General features: G+C 35.0%; 1 protein-coding gene across 10 annotated transcripts in view; it reads left to right on the top strand.

Moving 5' to 3' along the window:
- The window catches only part of LOC105475142 (calcium dependent secretion activator 2), a 564483-nt gene that overhangs the window by 377659 nt on the left and 167714 nt on the right, over positions 1–19110 (top strand). For all 10 annotated transcript variants that reach the window (XM_011730292.3, XM_071094565.1, XM_071094564.1 and 7 more), the window contains 2 exons: positions 5709–5817; positions 6842–7042. In XM_011730292.3, the coding sequence (XP_011728594.2) occupies positions 5709–5817; positions 6842–7042 (310 nt within the window). The remainder of the gene's footprint in view (positions 1–5708; positions 5818–6841; positions 7043–19110) is intronic.

Here is a 19110-nt window from a genome sequence, read left to right on the forward strand (position 1 = left end):
AGGCAAAAAGCGGTATCAGATTTTTAAAATACTCACTACATAAATATAAATAGAACAACTTACCAGGAAGACAGAATAGTCCGAAAAAAAAGTAACAATCTCAGGCATATGTATGAGATTATTTATCTTAAAAATATATAAACACTTAAGAGAATTGCATGAAGAATCCAAAGAGGGATAATCTTGATAGGAAATTTTAACATTTCTCAATACTTGATACATCAGAAAAGAATATCAGATATAGAATATTTGACTAAAATCAGTAAATTTGACCTAATGGACATGAATAATCACTGAATAATAATTACAAGACATGCATTCTTTTAAGCAAAAAAAAAAATTGATTAAAAAACTAGTCATGTGTTAAGCAGAACAAGTCTTAAAAAATACTAAGATTCAGAATTTTTCTGATCACAATGAAATTAATTTAAAAATCCAAAATGTAACCACAAAGCCAAACTTAAAAACACACTTCTAAGTAGCTCCAATATAAAAAAGAAATCATAAAACATGAGAAATATTTGGAACGGAACTCATAAAAATGCTATTTGTGAGATGAGGTTAATATGAACTTAGAATAAACATAAATGCATATATTAAAAATGAATACGCTAATTATATGAGTTTAAAAAAACAAGCAAGGCCAGGCGTGGTGGCTTACGCCATAATCCCAGCATTTTGGGAGGCCAAAGCAGGCGGATCACTGGAAGTCAGGACTTGAAGACCAGCCTGGCCAACATGGTGAAACCTCGTCTGTACTAAAAACACAAACAATTAACCAGATATCGTGGGGCACACCTGTAATCCCAGCTACTCGGGAAGCTGAGTCAAAAGAATTGATTGAACCCAGGAGGCAGAGGTTGCAGTGAGCTGAGATTGTGCAGCTGCATTCCAGCTTGGGCTACAGAGCAAGACGCTGTCTCAATAAATAAATTAATTAATTAATTAAATTAAAGAGATAAATCTCCCAAATGAAGAGATAAGAAAGATGGCAGAAATTAAGGAAATGTAAAACAACAGAGAGGATTAACAAAATGCAATAATATTTCTCGAACACACTAAAAAGGTGAATAAATCTCTGGCAAAATTGATTATGAAAAAGGGTATAAAATGGCTAAATGATACATTCAAAAATGAGCAAATTTATTTCATCAGGAAGGAAGACAAAACCCCCAAGTGACTAATAAACAGACGAGAATATTCTTAGTCCTATTGGCAATAAGAACTGTAAACTCAAATAATAGTGAAATACTACTTCCCACCCATCAAAGTTGGCAAAAAATACAAAGATTCAAAATACCAAGCTTGGCAAAAATGTATTAATATTATATCTGGAGTACTCAAATACCACAGGTATATATAGTATGCACAAATTGGAAAGCAGCTAGGCAACATTCAGTAAAGATTAAGATCTGCATGCTCTACAACCTAGCAGTTCCACTCCTTGATGTGGTACTAGAGAAGCTCTCACACGTGTGAGCAAGAAGACAAGATATACAAGAATGTCCATCATGACATTGTTTGTAAGGATAACAAGTGAAAGAAAGTCATCATCTAGGATATGGTTATCCTAGGATAGTGGTTAAAGTGTGACATCACTTTAACTAGGATAGTGGTTAAAGTGTGACAATTCAACTAACAATATTTATATCAAGATGGTTAAGCATCAGAAACATTTAACTTTTGGAGAAGAAAGTTGCAGAAGAATATATGTGGTATATTCATATGAAGTTTGGAAACATGCAAAAAGTACTTGATGTTGTTTATCAATTTTCTTATATGTGGTACACATGTCAAAACATCATGGAAATAATATAATAAACAGAAAAATCAGCATGGTGTTTATCTCTGAGAAGAGAAAGGAAATTGTCTTGGGTGAGTATACATAGGCATTAATTGTATCTGTCCTTTTTAAAAAAAATACTTTTTAAAGCATATATATCTCTAAGAAATTACCATTCAACAAAGCTGAATGATGAATATATACATGTTAGTGTATTATTGTACTTTTCTTTATGTTGGAGATATTTCATAATATTTTAAGATAATGCTGTGTAAAATAGCTTTATGAAAGAATAGTGGAACTTTGAACTAAGTTATTTTTCTAGAGTAAGAGAATGGACTTCTTTTTAGAACAAATACAATTGGACTGTTATTGTTTACCTCTCAACACCCCCACCTCCAACCCCTTAACCCTCACCCCTAAAAACACCCACACAATTATACCTTTTAACACAAGGAAACTGAAACCTTTAAGTGATTTAAAAAAAAAAAAAAACACTTATGGGAGCAACTGACTTTCATTTGTAAACCTTAAACATATATGCAAGGGAAAAAGTAAATTTATTGACAGTCTTTAAGATGAGGAAAGACACAAGGAAAATTCAACGTAGCAAGAACCACAAGTATCACAAGATATTGGCTTCAATCTCCCCCATTGAGGCTTAATGTTTTTATTTTTCAAAATAGAAATAACTTTATTCTTTTTCTGATTTAAAATAATATGTATTCTTTTAAGAAACTCCACACTGAAAAATAAAATAACCTATCATTTCGCCATCCTGTAATAATCACTGTAAATATTTTAATATATATTTTAATTCGTATATATAATGTTTGCCAATAGAATCACACTCTACATTTTTGCTTTTAAATTGCTGTTTATGTTATATCTTGGAAATGTTATGTCTTAGGTTCCCATGTTAAGAAAAAAATCAGTCACATCTCTTTTAATGGCTCATAGTATTATCCTGTATAGTCATGCCATGATATATTTTAACCAAACTGCTTATATGCAACACTGCAGTGAACACAATGCATATACATCTTTGAGTACTTCTCCATTTGTTTCCTTGAGATACATTCCTTGCTGGACCAAAGGAATGCATAAAAAATAGTAAGACTTTTCGTACTGTATCAGTAAGAGTTTTCCAGAAAGGCCAGCAGGCTGGAACTCTAGCAGAAGCTGATGCTGCAGTGTTGAGGCAAAATGTCTTCTTTTTCAGAAAACCTTAGTTTTTGCTCTTAGTGCCTTCAGCTGCTTGTATGAGACCCACCCACATATCGAAGATAATCTCCTGTACTTAAAGTCAACTGATTATAGATGTTCACCATTTCTACAAAATACCTTCTCAGCCACATTTAAATTAGTGTTTGATTAAATAACTGGATACTATAGCCTAGTCGTGTTAACACATTAAAAAAGTGAATAAACCTCTGACAAAATTGATCATAGAGAAGGGTACAAATGATGAAATGATACATTAGAAAATGAGCAAACTACTTGATCAGGAAACTCACAGAAAAGAAAACTTCAAATGTTTATCGAATATAAGGGAAAATTCTCAATCGTATTGTAATGGGAACTCAAATAACAGAACATTTCCCATTCATCAAAATTGGCAAAAAGAAAAAAAAAAAAACATAACCACACTTGCCAAAAATGCGCTACATCTTTGTACCTATGTACTGTGATATACGTAAAGCATAAGTATATCACAGAACCTGTTGCCAGATGACCTTCCATAAAGGCCGCACCAGTTTCGATTTGGTCCCCACACTGTGTACTGGTAACCATTTTCATTTTTGCTAATCTAATCAGTATATTTTCTAATGAAGTATTATATTTGTGTTAATTTTCAGTTTTAAATCCACAATTTGTCCTGCAACTTAGCAGTCTCTAACATAGTAATTTTCACAATGACTTGCACCCTTTACTTTGTACAAGAGCAGAGATGAGCAGAGAAAAAGAGCTCTGCTTTTCTCTGAATAGAAAATATATTTTCTCCTTTTAAAAGTAACAATGTTGATCTCTGCATCTTACACCTGTCATTACCCCAAACCTGTCTTTCTGGCCTCAGGTACAGAGAGTTGATGTGAAAATAAAAAAGAGCAGTCATCTTTTACCCATTTTTCTACCATGTGTTCTGAGTTCTCCCTGTTGGTTTATAGTTCTTTATATTTCTGATGTAAGTTGTTGATTGAATATATGCTTTGCATGCATCTTCTCTTAGTCCGTTGCTTTGCCTTTTTTACTTTCTTCATGATACCCTTTAAATGAAGAGAATTCCTTGATTTTAATGTAGCCCATATTTTCTGTTTCTCATAATTAGTTTATTTTGGGGTCCTATTGAAGTAATCACTGTCTATTGAAAGGTACTATGTTTCCTTAGTTTCATTTTATGTTTAAAAACAGAAAAAGGAAATAGTTAACATTAACCAAGCCCAGGTAACAGAGAGAGACCCTGTCTCTACAAATAATTTTTAAAAATTAGCTGAGCATGGTAGCATGCACCTGTGGTCCAGCAATTCAGGAGGTTGAGTGGGAGGATCACTGGGTCCCCAAGGGTGGAGGCTGCAATGAGCCATAATCATGCCACTCTCCTGCAGCCTGGGTGACAATGTGAGACCCTGTCTCAAAAAAAGAAAAAAAATACACTAACAAAACTATTTTCCATGGACTCTGTGTTGTAGGATATTTTGCAATTTAGATGTATATCCACCAAACAGCCTTTTCTCCTGCTGGAAACAGAACCTCCCTCTATCTCTGTTGGGGGACCTTGTAAGAGCCTGCCTGTTGTAGCACCTAATGTTCTTTGCTGCATACATGAGCTCTTGACCTAATCTGGGCTAATGAAACATTCCCCATTTACAGTATTTTGTTCAAATGTGGCCTTGTGATCCAAGCAGACACGCTCAGGGAGGTGACTTCAGAGCATCTATGGTTCTAGTACGACTTTAGCACAAAGAAATGAGGCCAATTCCAAAAGACAAGAAGAATTAAGAGGCAGAGCAGATCTTAGCAGTGTTGTCACTGGCTGCCCAAAATTTACTCTATCCTGGCCCTGCCTGAGGTTTTCATTATGTGGCCACTAAATTCTCAACTTTTAATGATTTTTTTAAAATTTTTGTATTTTATTATTTATTAATTTTTTCTTTTTTTTGAGACGTAGTCTTTCTCTGTCACCCAGGCTGGGGTGCAATGGCGCGATCTCGGCTCACTACAACCTCTGCCTCCCAGGTTCAAGCAATTCTCCTACCTCAGCCTCCCGAGTTGCTGGGACTACTGGTGTGTGCCAACACGCCTGGCTCATTTTTTGTATTCTTAATAGAGATGGGGTTTCACCGTGTTACACAAGATGGTCTCAATCTCCTGACCTCGTGATCCACCTGCCTCAGCATCCCAAAGTGCTGGGATTACAGGCGTGAGATCTTTTTTTACTTTGTTAAAAGTCTTGGTATAAATATGCTTGAAAACGTGGTCCGGTGTTTATGTAAATCTAGGACTACTCCTAATCTTACTCTTGGAGATTTATAGTCTACGTTAGCATATTAAAAGTCATAAGAAACCATAAAATAAAAGAAGGCTATTTATCTTCTTAATAGGCTAGTAATCCCAAACATATCAACACGAATACTTATTTATGGTGCTTATATTAATATCTTATAGAAACTTGAGCAGCAAATCATTGTTTTGGGGAATACTGGATCTTAGGCATAGAAGAACCAACAAATGCAAGCTGACAAACGAAAGATGCTTTAATCTCCGAGCTAGGTTTTGAAAAATGCTCAAATTTAATAATTTATGTGCAAATTATGTTATATTTTTAATTGGGAAAAGAGTATTTTGATAAAGAAAAAACCAAAAGTTAAATTTGGTAAATTTAATGTGACCAATCTATAAACTTCTTTTTTTTTTTCTCGAGCAGGTTAGCCAATATACCTTTGCTATGTGCAGTTACAGAGAAAAAAAGTCTGAACCACAAGAATTAATGCAACTTGAAGGCTATACTGTGGATTATACCGATCCCCACCCAGGTAACTCTTAATTGAATCACTTTCCCTGCCATGTATGTATGGAATTCTTATAAATATCCTGTGTCTGTTCTACAATTTAAACCCCTCTCGATGAATAGGGTGCATATTTCACTTATATATCTGGGCAAGACTTTATGAGATTCAAATTATCTCTTTTGGAGTGCTTTTATTCTTAACCATATTTCATCATATTTATTATTATTTTGGCATGAGGTTGAGATGTGTAAAAGTCACTGTAATTGAATAATTATATGAGATATAACAATGTTTTCAGAAACTTCTTTGCTGGAAAGCAAAAGTTATAGCAGAAATAGACAGACAAATGGCAAATGAATTATTATTTTGTAACTACTAATTTTCTCTCCAACAATACATTTTTGTACTTCTCTCTCTCCCTTCATGTTAATACTGGAAAGAGTACTGGACACCTGATATTTTAAAAATTGAATGAATGAATATTAATGACAATATCTAAGATCAAGAAATGCAGACATTAATAAACATAATGATTAAATATTGGTCAATAGAGATTACGAAATAGAAATTTATGACCATATTAACTAATTGTTCACTTAAAATGCAAAATATTATCTTTTGTGAAAGAATTTTATAAAAGATAAAATACATACAATATGAAATATCATTTTTGTCTTAATCATTATATATTTTTCCCACGTATAGAATGGCAAATATGCCGACAGATAAAACTTCTTTCTCTGGCATGAAATATCAGATTGTGCTATGCATTTCCATGGAGTGTGTTTATATATCTTGTAGAATGCTGCTGTGTCGTGGACTGTTTCCCTAGGTTATTTTTTATTTCTGAGGTGATATGGGAGCTTAAGCCTTTTTGTTATTTTCTTCAAATCTTGGATTGTGGATTTGATCCTTTAAGCTAAATATTGTTTAAAACATTTAACTGTTAATATCAAATCCATTCTTTTCCATGAGGTCAGTTAGTGAATGAGACTAAAATCTGCCAATCCTATAAATTTTTAATGATGTCTTTTTGTTCCCTCCACAGGCCTTCAGGGTGGTCGTATGTTCTTTAATGCTGTTAAAGAAGGAGATACTGTAATCTTTGCCAGTGATGATGAACAGGACAGAATATTATGGGTTCAAGCTATGTATAGAGCCACAGGTCAATCATATAAACCAGTTCCTGCAATTCAAACCCAGAAACTGAATCCTAAAGGAGGAACTCTCCATACAGATGCTCAGCTTTGTAAGTTTTGTTAAAAAATAATTTGATTATCAATTAACAGCTTTAATAAGATATAAAATTGAGGCAAATTTGTTCAGTATTATAGTTTACATCATTAATTGATTCCTAATTAAATGAAAATAGTTCATATTAGTAGTCATATAATCACTTATCTAATTTTTCACATAAATCTGGAGTAAATGGTACATGTGGTTTCCAATCATGGATTTGTCAAGCATTAGGGTATTTCTCGAAATCTCAAGAGCACATAAGAAAATTCTCCAAAACTTCTCCAAGGAAAATTTATTTTAGTTTATTATGATTTTGACTTAAGTCTCCTATAGACATGGAAAAAATATTGCAAAATCAAATTTGCTTTGATACGATTTCAGAGTACCAAAATGATGAACCATTACCTTCTAGAGTTGTTCTTAATAACCCAGAAGGATAATAGGTCTATTTTTTTGTTGTTGTAGATTGATACAAATAATAAGTCATAAAGCCAACTTTTTTCCCCTCATGCCTTAAAGACATGTCAATTTTGAATGCTAACTTAAGTTGTAAAGAGCTAAATTTTTTATTTTAAATGACTGATGTTTAATAATTATGGAATGATGGTCAAAACATCTTCAAACGTAGCTTTGATAATCACTAAACCAAGTGTTTTAACTTGTTATACTCCTTTACAAAGCTTATCCTGTTTTACCTGTAATAAATATTTGTCTTTAACTTTCAGCTCAACTTGTGGATTTTTTATTCTTGAGATTCTTCTCAAAGAGAATAACATCTTGACATGCATTATTTTCTTCTGCTTTTCATACATCAAGTAACTATTCTCTTTTCTTTTCAGATACCCTTCAGTATCATTTCTGGGCATCCTAAACAAAGGCACTTTAGTTCAAATAATTAAATGTGAACCATGAGCTTTTTCTTTATTTTAGAAACCACAGACCATACTCATAGGTTATCGTAATTAGTTTGGGGCACATTTTTTATATGTAGTGAAAACTATTTAGGAATATTATATATTAATTTTTTCACCGATTTAAAATTTCTTCTTTAAAATTAGTAGCATTGTCATCTTAAAAGGTAAAATAAAATAAAAAGAGCACATTCTGATATTTTCACTGTATTTAAAAATTTAACTCGCTGCTTCTGCCTTCCTCTCACCCTCCAGGTAATATGCATAGAGTATGGCAGAGCAGATAAGAGTGTTTCATCAGAGCTAAGGTGTACAGAAGTGTCTTTATTTTTCTACAATTGAGCATATCTGACATTTTAATTTCTAATGTTGCCAAAAAACTTTAACTCACCAATTCAAAACAACTGAGTCAAAGATTAAAATTCAATTAATTCAAGATTCTTCCCCCCACTCTTCTTCCATGTGATCCATAGTAAATTAAGTTTCAGAGGGGATTACATAAAACTGTGATATCATAGAATGTAGCATCTAGTCTAAAACTGTTCTCTGTTCACATGGCCTTAGGCATGACTTCTGTCACTGGTTTCATTACTTACGTGCTGGTGTGCACTGCTCATCACCATGGACCTGCCAGGGCACCTGGTAATGAAGTCCACATAGTTTGTGTCCTCCTTGGATCAACTCCAGACACCTATGAATTCCTTACATCATATTCATCAGATTCTCGCCACAGTGGTACATAGTGACTTGTTGGGTATTCCCCAGCTATGCACAGGGGTGCTCACTCAGGCATTTCTCTCGCAGCACAGCTCTTATCCATTGCTTCTTTCCTACTTCAAGTGCCAGATTGGACATTTATCCCTGGGCTGTTTCTGTATTGGGCATCAAAGTATAAGACTCCCTCAACCCTAGGTCCAACTTTCTTCCTCTGGAGCTCTGTTCATTGCTCACCCCCAACACAACATTAACTCACATCAGATCTCTTCCCAAAACCATTTTCTTCCATCCAGCTGATCTATTTTTTTCCCTCCTAGTTTTGATTCTGTTGTTAAAAACCAAGTTTTTATAAATTTGTTTCTTTCCACTCCATAGGCTAATCTCTGTCCCTCCCCCTGTAAGCTACAGTTCTATAGCATTTAATGTGAATTTCCTGTGTTTTTCATTTTGCAAATTTGCATTTTGTATATGTGCATTTTGCGTCAATCTCATAAATAGTTTCATATTCTTTATCATATTCAGTCTTACTGTTTTTGTTCATCTCTATGCTTTTAAAATCCATCCATGTTTTTATGAATACATCTAATCTCATTCTTCTGATTACTGCATACCATGTAAGTGGGCTTCTGTCTTATGTTACCTAGTCTACAGCACATTTTATTTCTATTCACTCCTCCAGAGATGGAAATGTAGAATGCCTCCAAATCCATACCTATGTAATGTTCAGTTGTCCCAGCCATGACTATGAAATATCCTTTCATTTATTCAAATCTAAGTCCTTTACATTTTAATCCTTTTCCATAGAGCTGTTTTTATTCTTGGTTAAGCTAATTTCTAAGCCTTTCATACTTTTGTTGCTATTGCATCTTATATTTTTATTATATTTTCTAGTTGACTATTGCTTATATAGAGAAATGCTATTTTCATGTGCTTTTTTGCTCCAGTTCAGGAGTTCAAGACCAGACTAGGCAACATGGTGAAACCCTGTATCTACAAAAAATACAAAATTAGCTGGGCACAGTGGTACGTGACTGTAGTCCCAGCACTTGGGAGGCTGAAGTACTTCAGCTTTTTTGCTATCCATATTTATTCTTTGGTTATGTATCTCTGCACATACCTTGCCTAATTTATAATTAGGCTATTATTGGGTTTTGAGAAGTGTTTACACAGGCATGCCTTGGACATATTGTGGGTTCAGTTCCAGACCACTACAATAAAATGAATATCGCTTGAACCTGAGAGGTGGAGGTTGCAGTGAAATAGCGCCTCTGTGCTCCAGCTTGGGTGATAGAGTGAAACCTTGTCTCAAAAAAAAAAAAAAAAAGTTATGTTTACACTACATTGTAGTGTATTAAGCATGCACTAGCATCATGTCTAAAACATAATTTTAAAATTCTTTATTGCTAAAAATACTAACAATCACCTGAGGGTTCAGTGATTATAATATTTTTGCTGGTAGAGGGTCTTGCCTCAACGTTGATGGCTGCTGACTGATCAGGTTGGTGGTTGTTGAAGGTTAGGGTGGATGTGGCAATATCTTAAAATAAGACAAGGATGAAGTTTGCTGCAGTGACTGATTCTTCCTTTCACAAAAGATTTTCCTGTAGCATGCGATGCTGTTTGCTATCATTTTGCCCAAAGTAGAACTTCTTTGAAAATTGGAGTCAATCCTCTAAAACTTTACCTCTGCTTTATGAACTAAGTTTATATAATATCCTAAATCCTATGTTGTCCTTTCAACAATGTTCACAGCATCTTCACCAGAAGTAGATTCCATCTCAAAAACCACTTCCTTTGCTTCACCCAAAGGAACCAACTTCTTATCTGTTCAAGTTTTATCATGAGATTGCAGCAATTCAGTCACATCTTCAGGCTCCACTTTTAATTCTGGTTCTTTTGTTGTTTTCATGACATCTGCAGTGACTTCCTCCACTCAAGTCTTCAGTCCCTTAAAGTTATCCCTGAGAGTTGGAATCAACTTCCTCCAAACTCCTGTAAATGTTGATATTTTTACCTCCTCCCAAGAATCACAAATGTTCTTAATGGCGTTTGGAATGGTGAATCCTTTCCAGGTTTTCAATTTACTTTTCCCAGATGGCTCAAAGGAATCACTATCTATGGCAGCTATAGCCTTTTAAAATGTATTTCTTAAATAATAAGACTTGAAAGTTGAAATTACTCCTTGATCTGTGGGCTGCAGAATGGATGTTAGGTTAGCAAGCATGAAAACAACATTAATCACCTTGTACATCTCCAGCAGAGCTCTTGAGTAACTAGATGCCATGTCAGTGAGCAATAATACTTCGACCAGATTCTTTTTTTTCTAACATTGGGCCTCGACAGTGGACTTAAAATATTCAGTAAACTGTGCTGTAAACACATGCAACATCATCTGGGCTTGTTCTTTCAGTTGTAGAGCACAGACAGGGTTGATGTAGCATTGTTTTGAAGGGCTCTGGGATTTTCAAGATGGTTAATAACTATTGGCTTCAACTTAAAGTCATCAGCTGCATTAGCCACTAACAAGGGAGGCTGTACTTTGAAGCTTTGAAGCCAGGCATTGACTTCTCTCTAACTGTGAAAGTCCTAGATGGGCATCTTCTTCAATAGAAGATTATTTTGTCTACACTAAAAATCTGTTATTTAGCATAGCTAACTTCATCAATGATCTCAGCTGGATCTTTTGGATAACTTGCTGCCATTTCTGCATCAACCCTTGCTGCTTCACCTTGCACTTTCATGTAATAGAGATGGCTTATTTTCCTTAGCCCTCGTGAGCTGACCTCTGCTGGCTTGACAGCTTGCAGAGGCTTCTTCACCTCTCTCAGCCTTCATAGAATTGAAGAAAGGCAGGGCCTTGCTCTGTATTAGGCTTTGGTTAAAGGGAATATTGTGGCTGGTTTGATCTATCCAGATCATTCAAACTTTCTTCGTATCAGCAATAAGGCTGTTTTTGCTTTCTTATTATTTGTGTGTTCACTGGAGTAGCAATTTTAATTTACTTCAACAACTTTTCCTTTGCATTCACAACTTGGCTACTTGATGCAAAAGGCCTAGCTTTCAGCCTGTCTTGGCTTTTGACATGCCTTGCTCACTAAGCATGATCATTTGTAGCTTTTAAATTTAAAGTGAGGGAGACGGGATTCTTTCATTCATTTGAACAGTTAGAGATCATTTCGGGTTATTAGTTAGCCTAATTTTAATATTGTTGTGTCTCAAGAAATAGGGAGACCCAAGAAAAGGAAGACAGATGGGGAACAGTCAGAACACATATAACATTTATTAAGTTTACCATCTTATACGGGTGTAGTTTGTGGCACCCCAAAACAATTAAAATAACATCAAAGACCACTTTTCACAGATGACTATAATAGATATACTAATAATGAAAAAGTTGGAAATACTGTGAGAATTACCATAATGTGAAACAGAGTCATAAAATGAGCATGTGTTGTTAGAAGAGTGGCACCATAGACTTGCTTGTCACAGGGTTGCCACAAACTTTCAATTTATGAAAAACACATCTGCAAAGCACAATAAAATGAAGTTTGCCTGTGTGTTCTGGATACAACATGTTTGTCAGATATGTGATTTGCAAATATTTTCTCCTAATCTATGGCTTGTCTTTTCACATCTCTTAATAGTGACTTTCAGAAAAAAAAAAATTCTTAATTTTGATGAAGTCCATTTTATCAATTTTTTTCATAGATGTGCTTTTGATGTTGTAACTAAAGGATCTTTGCCCAACCCAAATTGCAGAAATTTTCTCCTTTGCTTTCTTCAAGAAATTTTACAGTTTGGGCTTTTACATTTTACAACCATTTTGAGTTAATTTTTGTATACGGTGAGAGGTATCCATCAGTATTTATGGATGGCATATGGATGTCCAGTTGTTTTAACACAAAGAGTTGAAAAGATTGTCATACCCTGAATTGCCCTTGCACATTTGTGAAAAATCAATTAACTACATATGAGTTTATTTCTGGGCTATCCTTTCTTTTCCTTTGGTCAGTTTATCTATCTTAATATTATTACTACACTGTCTTGATTACTGTAGCTTTGTGAATCTTACAGTCAGGTAGTCCAAGTCCTCCAAATTGATTTCTCTTATTCAAAAATATTTTGGCTGTTCTATGTCCTTTGCATTTCTCTATGAATTTTCAAAATAAATTTACTCATTTTTAATTGACAAATAATTGTATATATATATATGAGGTACAATATAAATTTTTAAAACCTCTTGACATTCCTTGCTGGAGATTTTACTGGGAATGCCTTTGGTCAGTCAGTCCTTGGAAAATTTTGGAAAACTGACTTCTTAATATTGAGCCTTCCAATCTGTTAATACAATGTGTCACTTCATTTGTTTAGGTAGTCTTTAGTTTCTCTTTGGTATGTTTGTAGTTTTCAGTAAACAGATCTTGTACATCTTTTGTCAGATTTATTTCTAGGTATTTCATCTTTGTTGCTTTGGTAAAGTGGAATTTTTTATTTCAGCCCAATTCTTTTGTTATCTTTGTGATTGTTTTAGAATTTAAAGTATACACTTTAAATTTATTTATACATCTTCATGTATAGTATGCAAACTTTACAGTAGTAAACTTCTATTTCTTCTCTTGACTTTTGCACTATTCTTGTCATATATTTTACTTCTATATATGTTGTAAATCCCACAATACATTGCTATTATGATTATTACCTTAGTCAATATGTTTTAAAGAAATTAAAAGTGAAAGAAAAATGTTATATAGATGTCCATTTTGTACATGTCCATTATGTACATGTTACGTACATGTACATTACCATCCCAGTGTCTTTCATCGTCTAGCGCATATATTTTTACTTCTTGAAGGACCTCCTTTGACTTTTCTTGTAGTGCAGATCTGCTGGTAATGAATACTTTTAGCTTCTTTATATATGAAAAAGTATTTTACTCTCATTTTAAAGATATTTTTCTTTTAGTACTTTAAAGATGTTGCTCCACTTTCTTCTAGCTTGCATTTGTTTTTCCAATGAGAAATGTGCTATTTTGGTTTGTTCCTCTATAAATAATGTCCTTTTTTCCTCTAACTGCTTTAAAGATTTTTCTCCTTAACACTGTTTTTGAGCAATTTGATTATGATGTGCCTTGGTATACTTTTCTTCATAAAAATGCTTGTTCTGAGACACAGTTAAGTTACTTGGAAACAATTCGATCCTTTCAAGCTTTGCTTTCAAGTTTTGTTAGGGAAGACCAAGCAGTGTTTAGTCCAGGATGCATTTTCCCCATTTCTGGACCAACATCATTCTTAATACTCTAACTGATAACCTGTGAAATATGAGCTTTTATATTCTTGCTGCTGAGAAGCAGTGCTATTCTAGGCTGTGTGAGTTTGAGGCACTATCCTCTTGAATCCTTTAGATTGCTTCTTTCCCTTTCTACACGTGCATGAACTGATGGGTAGTCAGCTGAATTCTTGGGGGAGGCCTTCTGCAGATCTTGAGAGTCTCTTTCCGGGCAGCTCTCTTCTCTCCAGTACTCTTTCCTACAACCTCTAGTTACTGTGGCCCTCCTGAATTGTCAGCTCCATTTTTCAACTCAGGGAGACCACTGGGCTTTTCCTGAGTTCCTGTTCCTTGTGCCATGAGCTATAGAGTTTCTCCTGGCAGTAACCTGGGGTGACTGTAAGGCTCACCTTGTTTCCCATCCCTCAGGAATCACTCTCCCGTGTTGCCCAACATGCAGCGTTTAAGAAACTTTTTGTAAATTTTTTTTCAAAAACTTAGTTCAGGTAGAAGGTTAAGTTTATTCTCAATTATACCATCATGACCAGAAGCAGAATGAATTTTTTTTTTTTTTTTTTTTTTTTTTTTTTGAGACGGAGTCTCACTCTGTCGCCCAGGCTGGGGTGCAGTGGCCAGATCTCAGCTCACTGCAAGCTCCGCCTCCCGGGTTCCCGCCATTCTCCTGCCTCAGCCTCCTGAGTAGCTGGGACTACAGGCGCCCGCCACCTCGCCCGGCTAGTTTTTTGTACTTTTTAGTAGAGACGGGGTTTCACCGTGTTAGCCAGGATGGTCTTGATCTCCTGACCTCGTGATCCGCCCGTCTCGGCCTCCCAAAGTGCTGGGATTACAGGCTTGAGCCACCGCGCCCGGCCGCAGAATGAATTTTTTATAAGTTAAAGCATGGTTTCTCAATTTCAGCACTATTGACATTTTGGGCTAGACAATTATTTGTTCTAGGGCAGGGAGTGGAGTAAGGAACTTTTCCTGTGCATTATGTGATGTTTTACAGCATCCCTGTCCTCTACCCACTAGATATCAGTAGTCTCCCACCTGGTCCCAGGTCAGACAACCAAAAATATCTGTGGACATTGCCAAATGTCCCAGAGGGTAGGGTTGCTGTTGGTGAGGAATCACCTCCAGTTGAGAACCACAGAATTACAGTGACTTAATAGCTATTTTTTTTTTAATTGTCACCCTCCTTCACTTGTGTTCCCATATTTTTTCTTAACATCCTGAGTACAAGGAATTCCCAAGGAATGTTTTGAGCTCATGGCTATTGTTGCTTGCACATAGTGGCAAGAAAAGTGGGTAGGAACCACTAGCACAGACCTTTAAGACCATGGCTGAATAATACAGAATTTTTTGGGGCAGAGTCTGCCTCTGGAGAGAGAGGGAGTGCAGTGGTGCCATCTCACCTCACTGCAACCTCCACTTCCCATGTTCAAGCCATTCTCATGCCTCAGCCTCCCAAGTAATCTCAGCAGCTGGGAGTACAAGTGTGTGCCACCACACCCACCTAATTTTTGTATTTTTAGCAGAGACAGAGTTTCTCCACGTTGGCCAGGCTGGTCTCAAACTCCTGACCTCAGGTGATCTGCCAGCCTCGGCATGCCAAAGTGCTGGGATTACAGGCATGAGCCAATGCACCTGCCTTTGACAAATTTAAAAAAAAAAAAAAAAAAAAAAAAAAAACCTTTCTATTATTCAATACCAATTTATTGTCAACGCAGAATTAATCAGGCTATGAGATTCCCATGCCTTAGCCTCCAAATAGCTGGGATTCACCTGCCTAATTTTTGTCTTTTTAATAGAGATGGAGTTTCTCCACATTGGCCAGGCTGGTCTTGAACTCCTGACCTCAGGTGATCTGCCATCAGGGAGGACACTTCGGCCTCCCAAATTGCCGGGATTACAAGCGTGAGCCACAGCACCCAGCCCTATAATCTGTTTCTAACAAAACCTTTCTATTATTTGTTATCAATTTATTGTCAAGGCAGAATTGATCAGGCTATGGGAACTGAATTTACTTGTTATAACTAAAAAGCCAAACTGTTTCAATTTGTTAACAATAGCTGACTTCTGTTCTAGACTACTAGTAAAGTGTTTAATCAGTGCTGACCTCTGCTGGCGTGAAATTGGGAGGCGGAGCTTGCAGTGAGCGGAGATCGCACCACTGCACTCCAGCCTGGGCAACAGAGCAAGGTTCCATCTCAAAAAAAAAAAAAAAAAAAGGAAAAGAAAAGAAAAGAAAGGAGGAAGAAAGAACATATTCTACCTCATCAGAATGAGAATACTGACCCTGACCTATCAGAGAAACGTCATGAATTACTCCAGAGAGTAGTTTCATCCATAGTATTTTCCTCCCTCCATTGACTTAATCAATTTTGTTTTCTTTCCTGATGATCTTTCACAAAAACAACTTTTAAAATCAATAGTAGAAATTGAGAAAACAAAATAAAAATTTAAATGTCTAGTTGGATAAATGTATATGTTCCCAACCCATTTAAATATGCTTTGTTTCTCATTTCTTTGCTGACCTGTAGCTGGTAAAGGTAAGTATTTTCATGATTTTTAAAATCAGATGTTTTTAAAATTTTTTAATGATACGATGTTTGAGGAATATCATGATCTTGTTTACTTAGCTTTATTGATTACAAAACAAAAAATGTCTATCACAACAAAAAAATAGAAACAACCTAGTATCTACTATTCATACAGGCACAAGGGTAATAGCCACGAAGGTGTTGTAATAACATGCAAAACAAATGGTCAATATATGTTAAGTGGAAAAAATGCTAAATTACACATGTATTATTATTTTCACTACATAAAAAGAACCCAATTGAAAACGCAAAATATAGGTAGAATTACATCTAAAATATTCAGTGGATATGTTTTGTTGGAGGCAATAGTTGCTACTTTATTTCTTCTATATTTTATTTTTCTTTGAAGTATGTATTTTTATTTTTCACAAACCCAGTGCTTTAGAATGAACTATGAATCTTAAAACTTAAAAAAGAATCTTATTTCTTAAAAAATCTAAGCATACTAATAACTAAGAAAAATAAAATATTTTAAAATCTAACTTACTGGAAGACAACCTTATCTTTTTGAGACATTACTAATATATATGTATAGGTTTCTCTAATAAGCAAATCTATTCCACTTCATTTTTTCTTTGAGTCTCTGGATATATAAAAATTCTAAGGGAAGAGAGTGGGCTGAAGGGGTGGGGATGAGGCTGGTAAACAATTTTTTCACTTCAAATATAACGTACTAGAGTTGCCAGATTGATGGACATTCTTTGGTTAAACTATCCTTCTTTGTTCTCTCCAACCAAAATGCAGTGCACGCACCCTGGTTTTCACTGTCTCTCAGTTATATATGTAACAATACAATGTGTGTGTCACATAATACAATATGAATAGTAGTATTTGTCTTCCAATAATAAATTAATATCAAAAATGAACCAAAAAGCTGCCAGCTGCTTTTTATTTTTAAGCTAAATATTTTTAAATTCTTAAATTGAAATATAAACTGACAGTTAATTTTGTGAACTTATTTTCATGATCGATCTAATATGTTAAATTTCACACTTCATAGGGAAGCATTTGTCTTTCCTTTACATTGAACATATTATTTCTAATAAATGTTCAACATTGGTTTACTTTACTTATTTGTGATTATAAGTTTCTGTGTTGATCAAAATTGTCATCATGCAAAAGTATTACTTGTGTGTTATTTGCTGCAGAAAGCAAGATATGTTAATTCATACATCAGGTTTTGAATCAATTTAACCAAAAGAAGCTAAGCAGTTATTTGGGTCAATAATAGAGGTGTGAACAAACTCCTTTGCTTTTCAGCAGAAAGTATGTATACATAAAACATGGACATACTATTCAGGCTGATCTAGATAAAATTTTAAATATTAAACTTTTCCTATTAAAACCTACATGGATGGTATAAAAAGAGAAGTGGCACCTACTTTGCTGTGCCACTTCTAACTTCCTGTAAATTTTCAAGCTTTATGGGAGTTTTGAATTATAATAAGTGTATAATCAGATGTGAGTAGTGGTAAATGCAGCTACAGATGAACTCCTTAACATAGGCCAGTTTTAAACATAGGACAGAAAATTGTATTATATTTCAAAAGGGTCATTTGCTGCTTAGTTCAGCTCAGTATTTTGCAGAGAGCAGTCTTGGCTGACAGCACCCTCTTAGTCCTTTTGATACTAGAGTTCCACTCCCAGACACCAGAGTGACCTCGGAATGCTAATAAATGGCTTCCTTTTCTCATCCAGAGTGCCCTTTTACATTTTTCTTTCCTTTTTCCTTTTTCATCCATGATTTCTCACAACACTAGGAGCAGCAACAAATGCAGTACCATGAGAATTTGTTGCAAAGAAAAAAGAAGTATTTCAATTATTTTTTTCAACCTCCCTGACTTAGATGACTTCAGTTCTCTCTGACTTAGATGCCTTTCCTGGGATTTGGATTCTTGAGCACTTAAGGGGCAGGTTGCGGTCAGTGCCTACCAAAAAGCTCTCTCACCACAGTGGGATCTACTAGCTCACTGATAGTCCTCATATCATTTTCTATGCTACCTATTTTCAAGTCTGTATTACCTATTTAAGTTGATACTATCAGCCTACTTATTCTTTCCTCTTAACTTCCAACAGCTATTATCCTAATGAAAAAATTCAATTTTTAGGTTTCACTTACATAAAGCCTCTGTAACTTCTTAGATCTATAGCAAATAATAATCTTTCTCAATTTGGGTTTCATTCCATCTACTGTTATCACACCTGGTGACAGTACTGCCTAAAGACGCTCGAGCATATATCCAACTGTTGCCATAGAAACTCCATCAGTATCCTCAATTACCATGTCACACATCTGTAGTTAGTCCATAGGTTAATCATCACAATTTATGACAGTTTTGCAGTATACTGCTTAAGCTCATAGCTTGTTGGTTTGTTTTGATAGTTGTCACATTGTTTCAGAAGACAGATTGAACTGAAATTTTCCATTATCAGAGAAATCTGAGTAACATCATGAATAATTTTCTGTTTAAAACTAGTCACCATAATGTTGTGTTATAGTAACATTAATTGCAGATAATCCAGTATAACGCAATTTTAAAGCCTTGGATTTAGTAATTGACTAAAAAGCATGTTTTGCATTT

Source organism: Macaca nemestrina, chromosome 4 (assembly GCF_043159975.1).
Source record: "Macaca nemestrina isolate mMacNem1 chromosome 4, mMacNem.hap1, whole genome shotgun sequence".
Classification (NCBI taxonomy): Eukaryota; Metazoa; Chordata; class Mammalia; order Primates; family Cercopithecidae; genus Macaca; species Macaca nemestrina.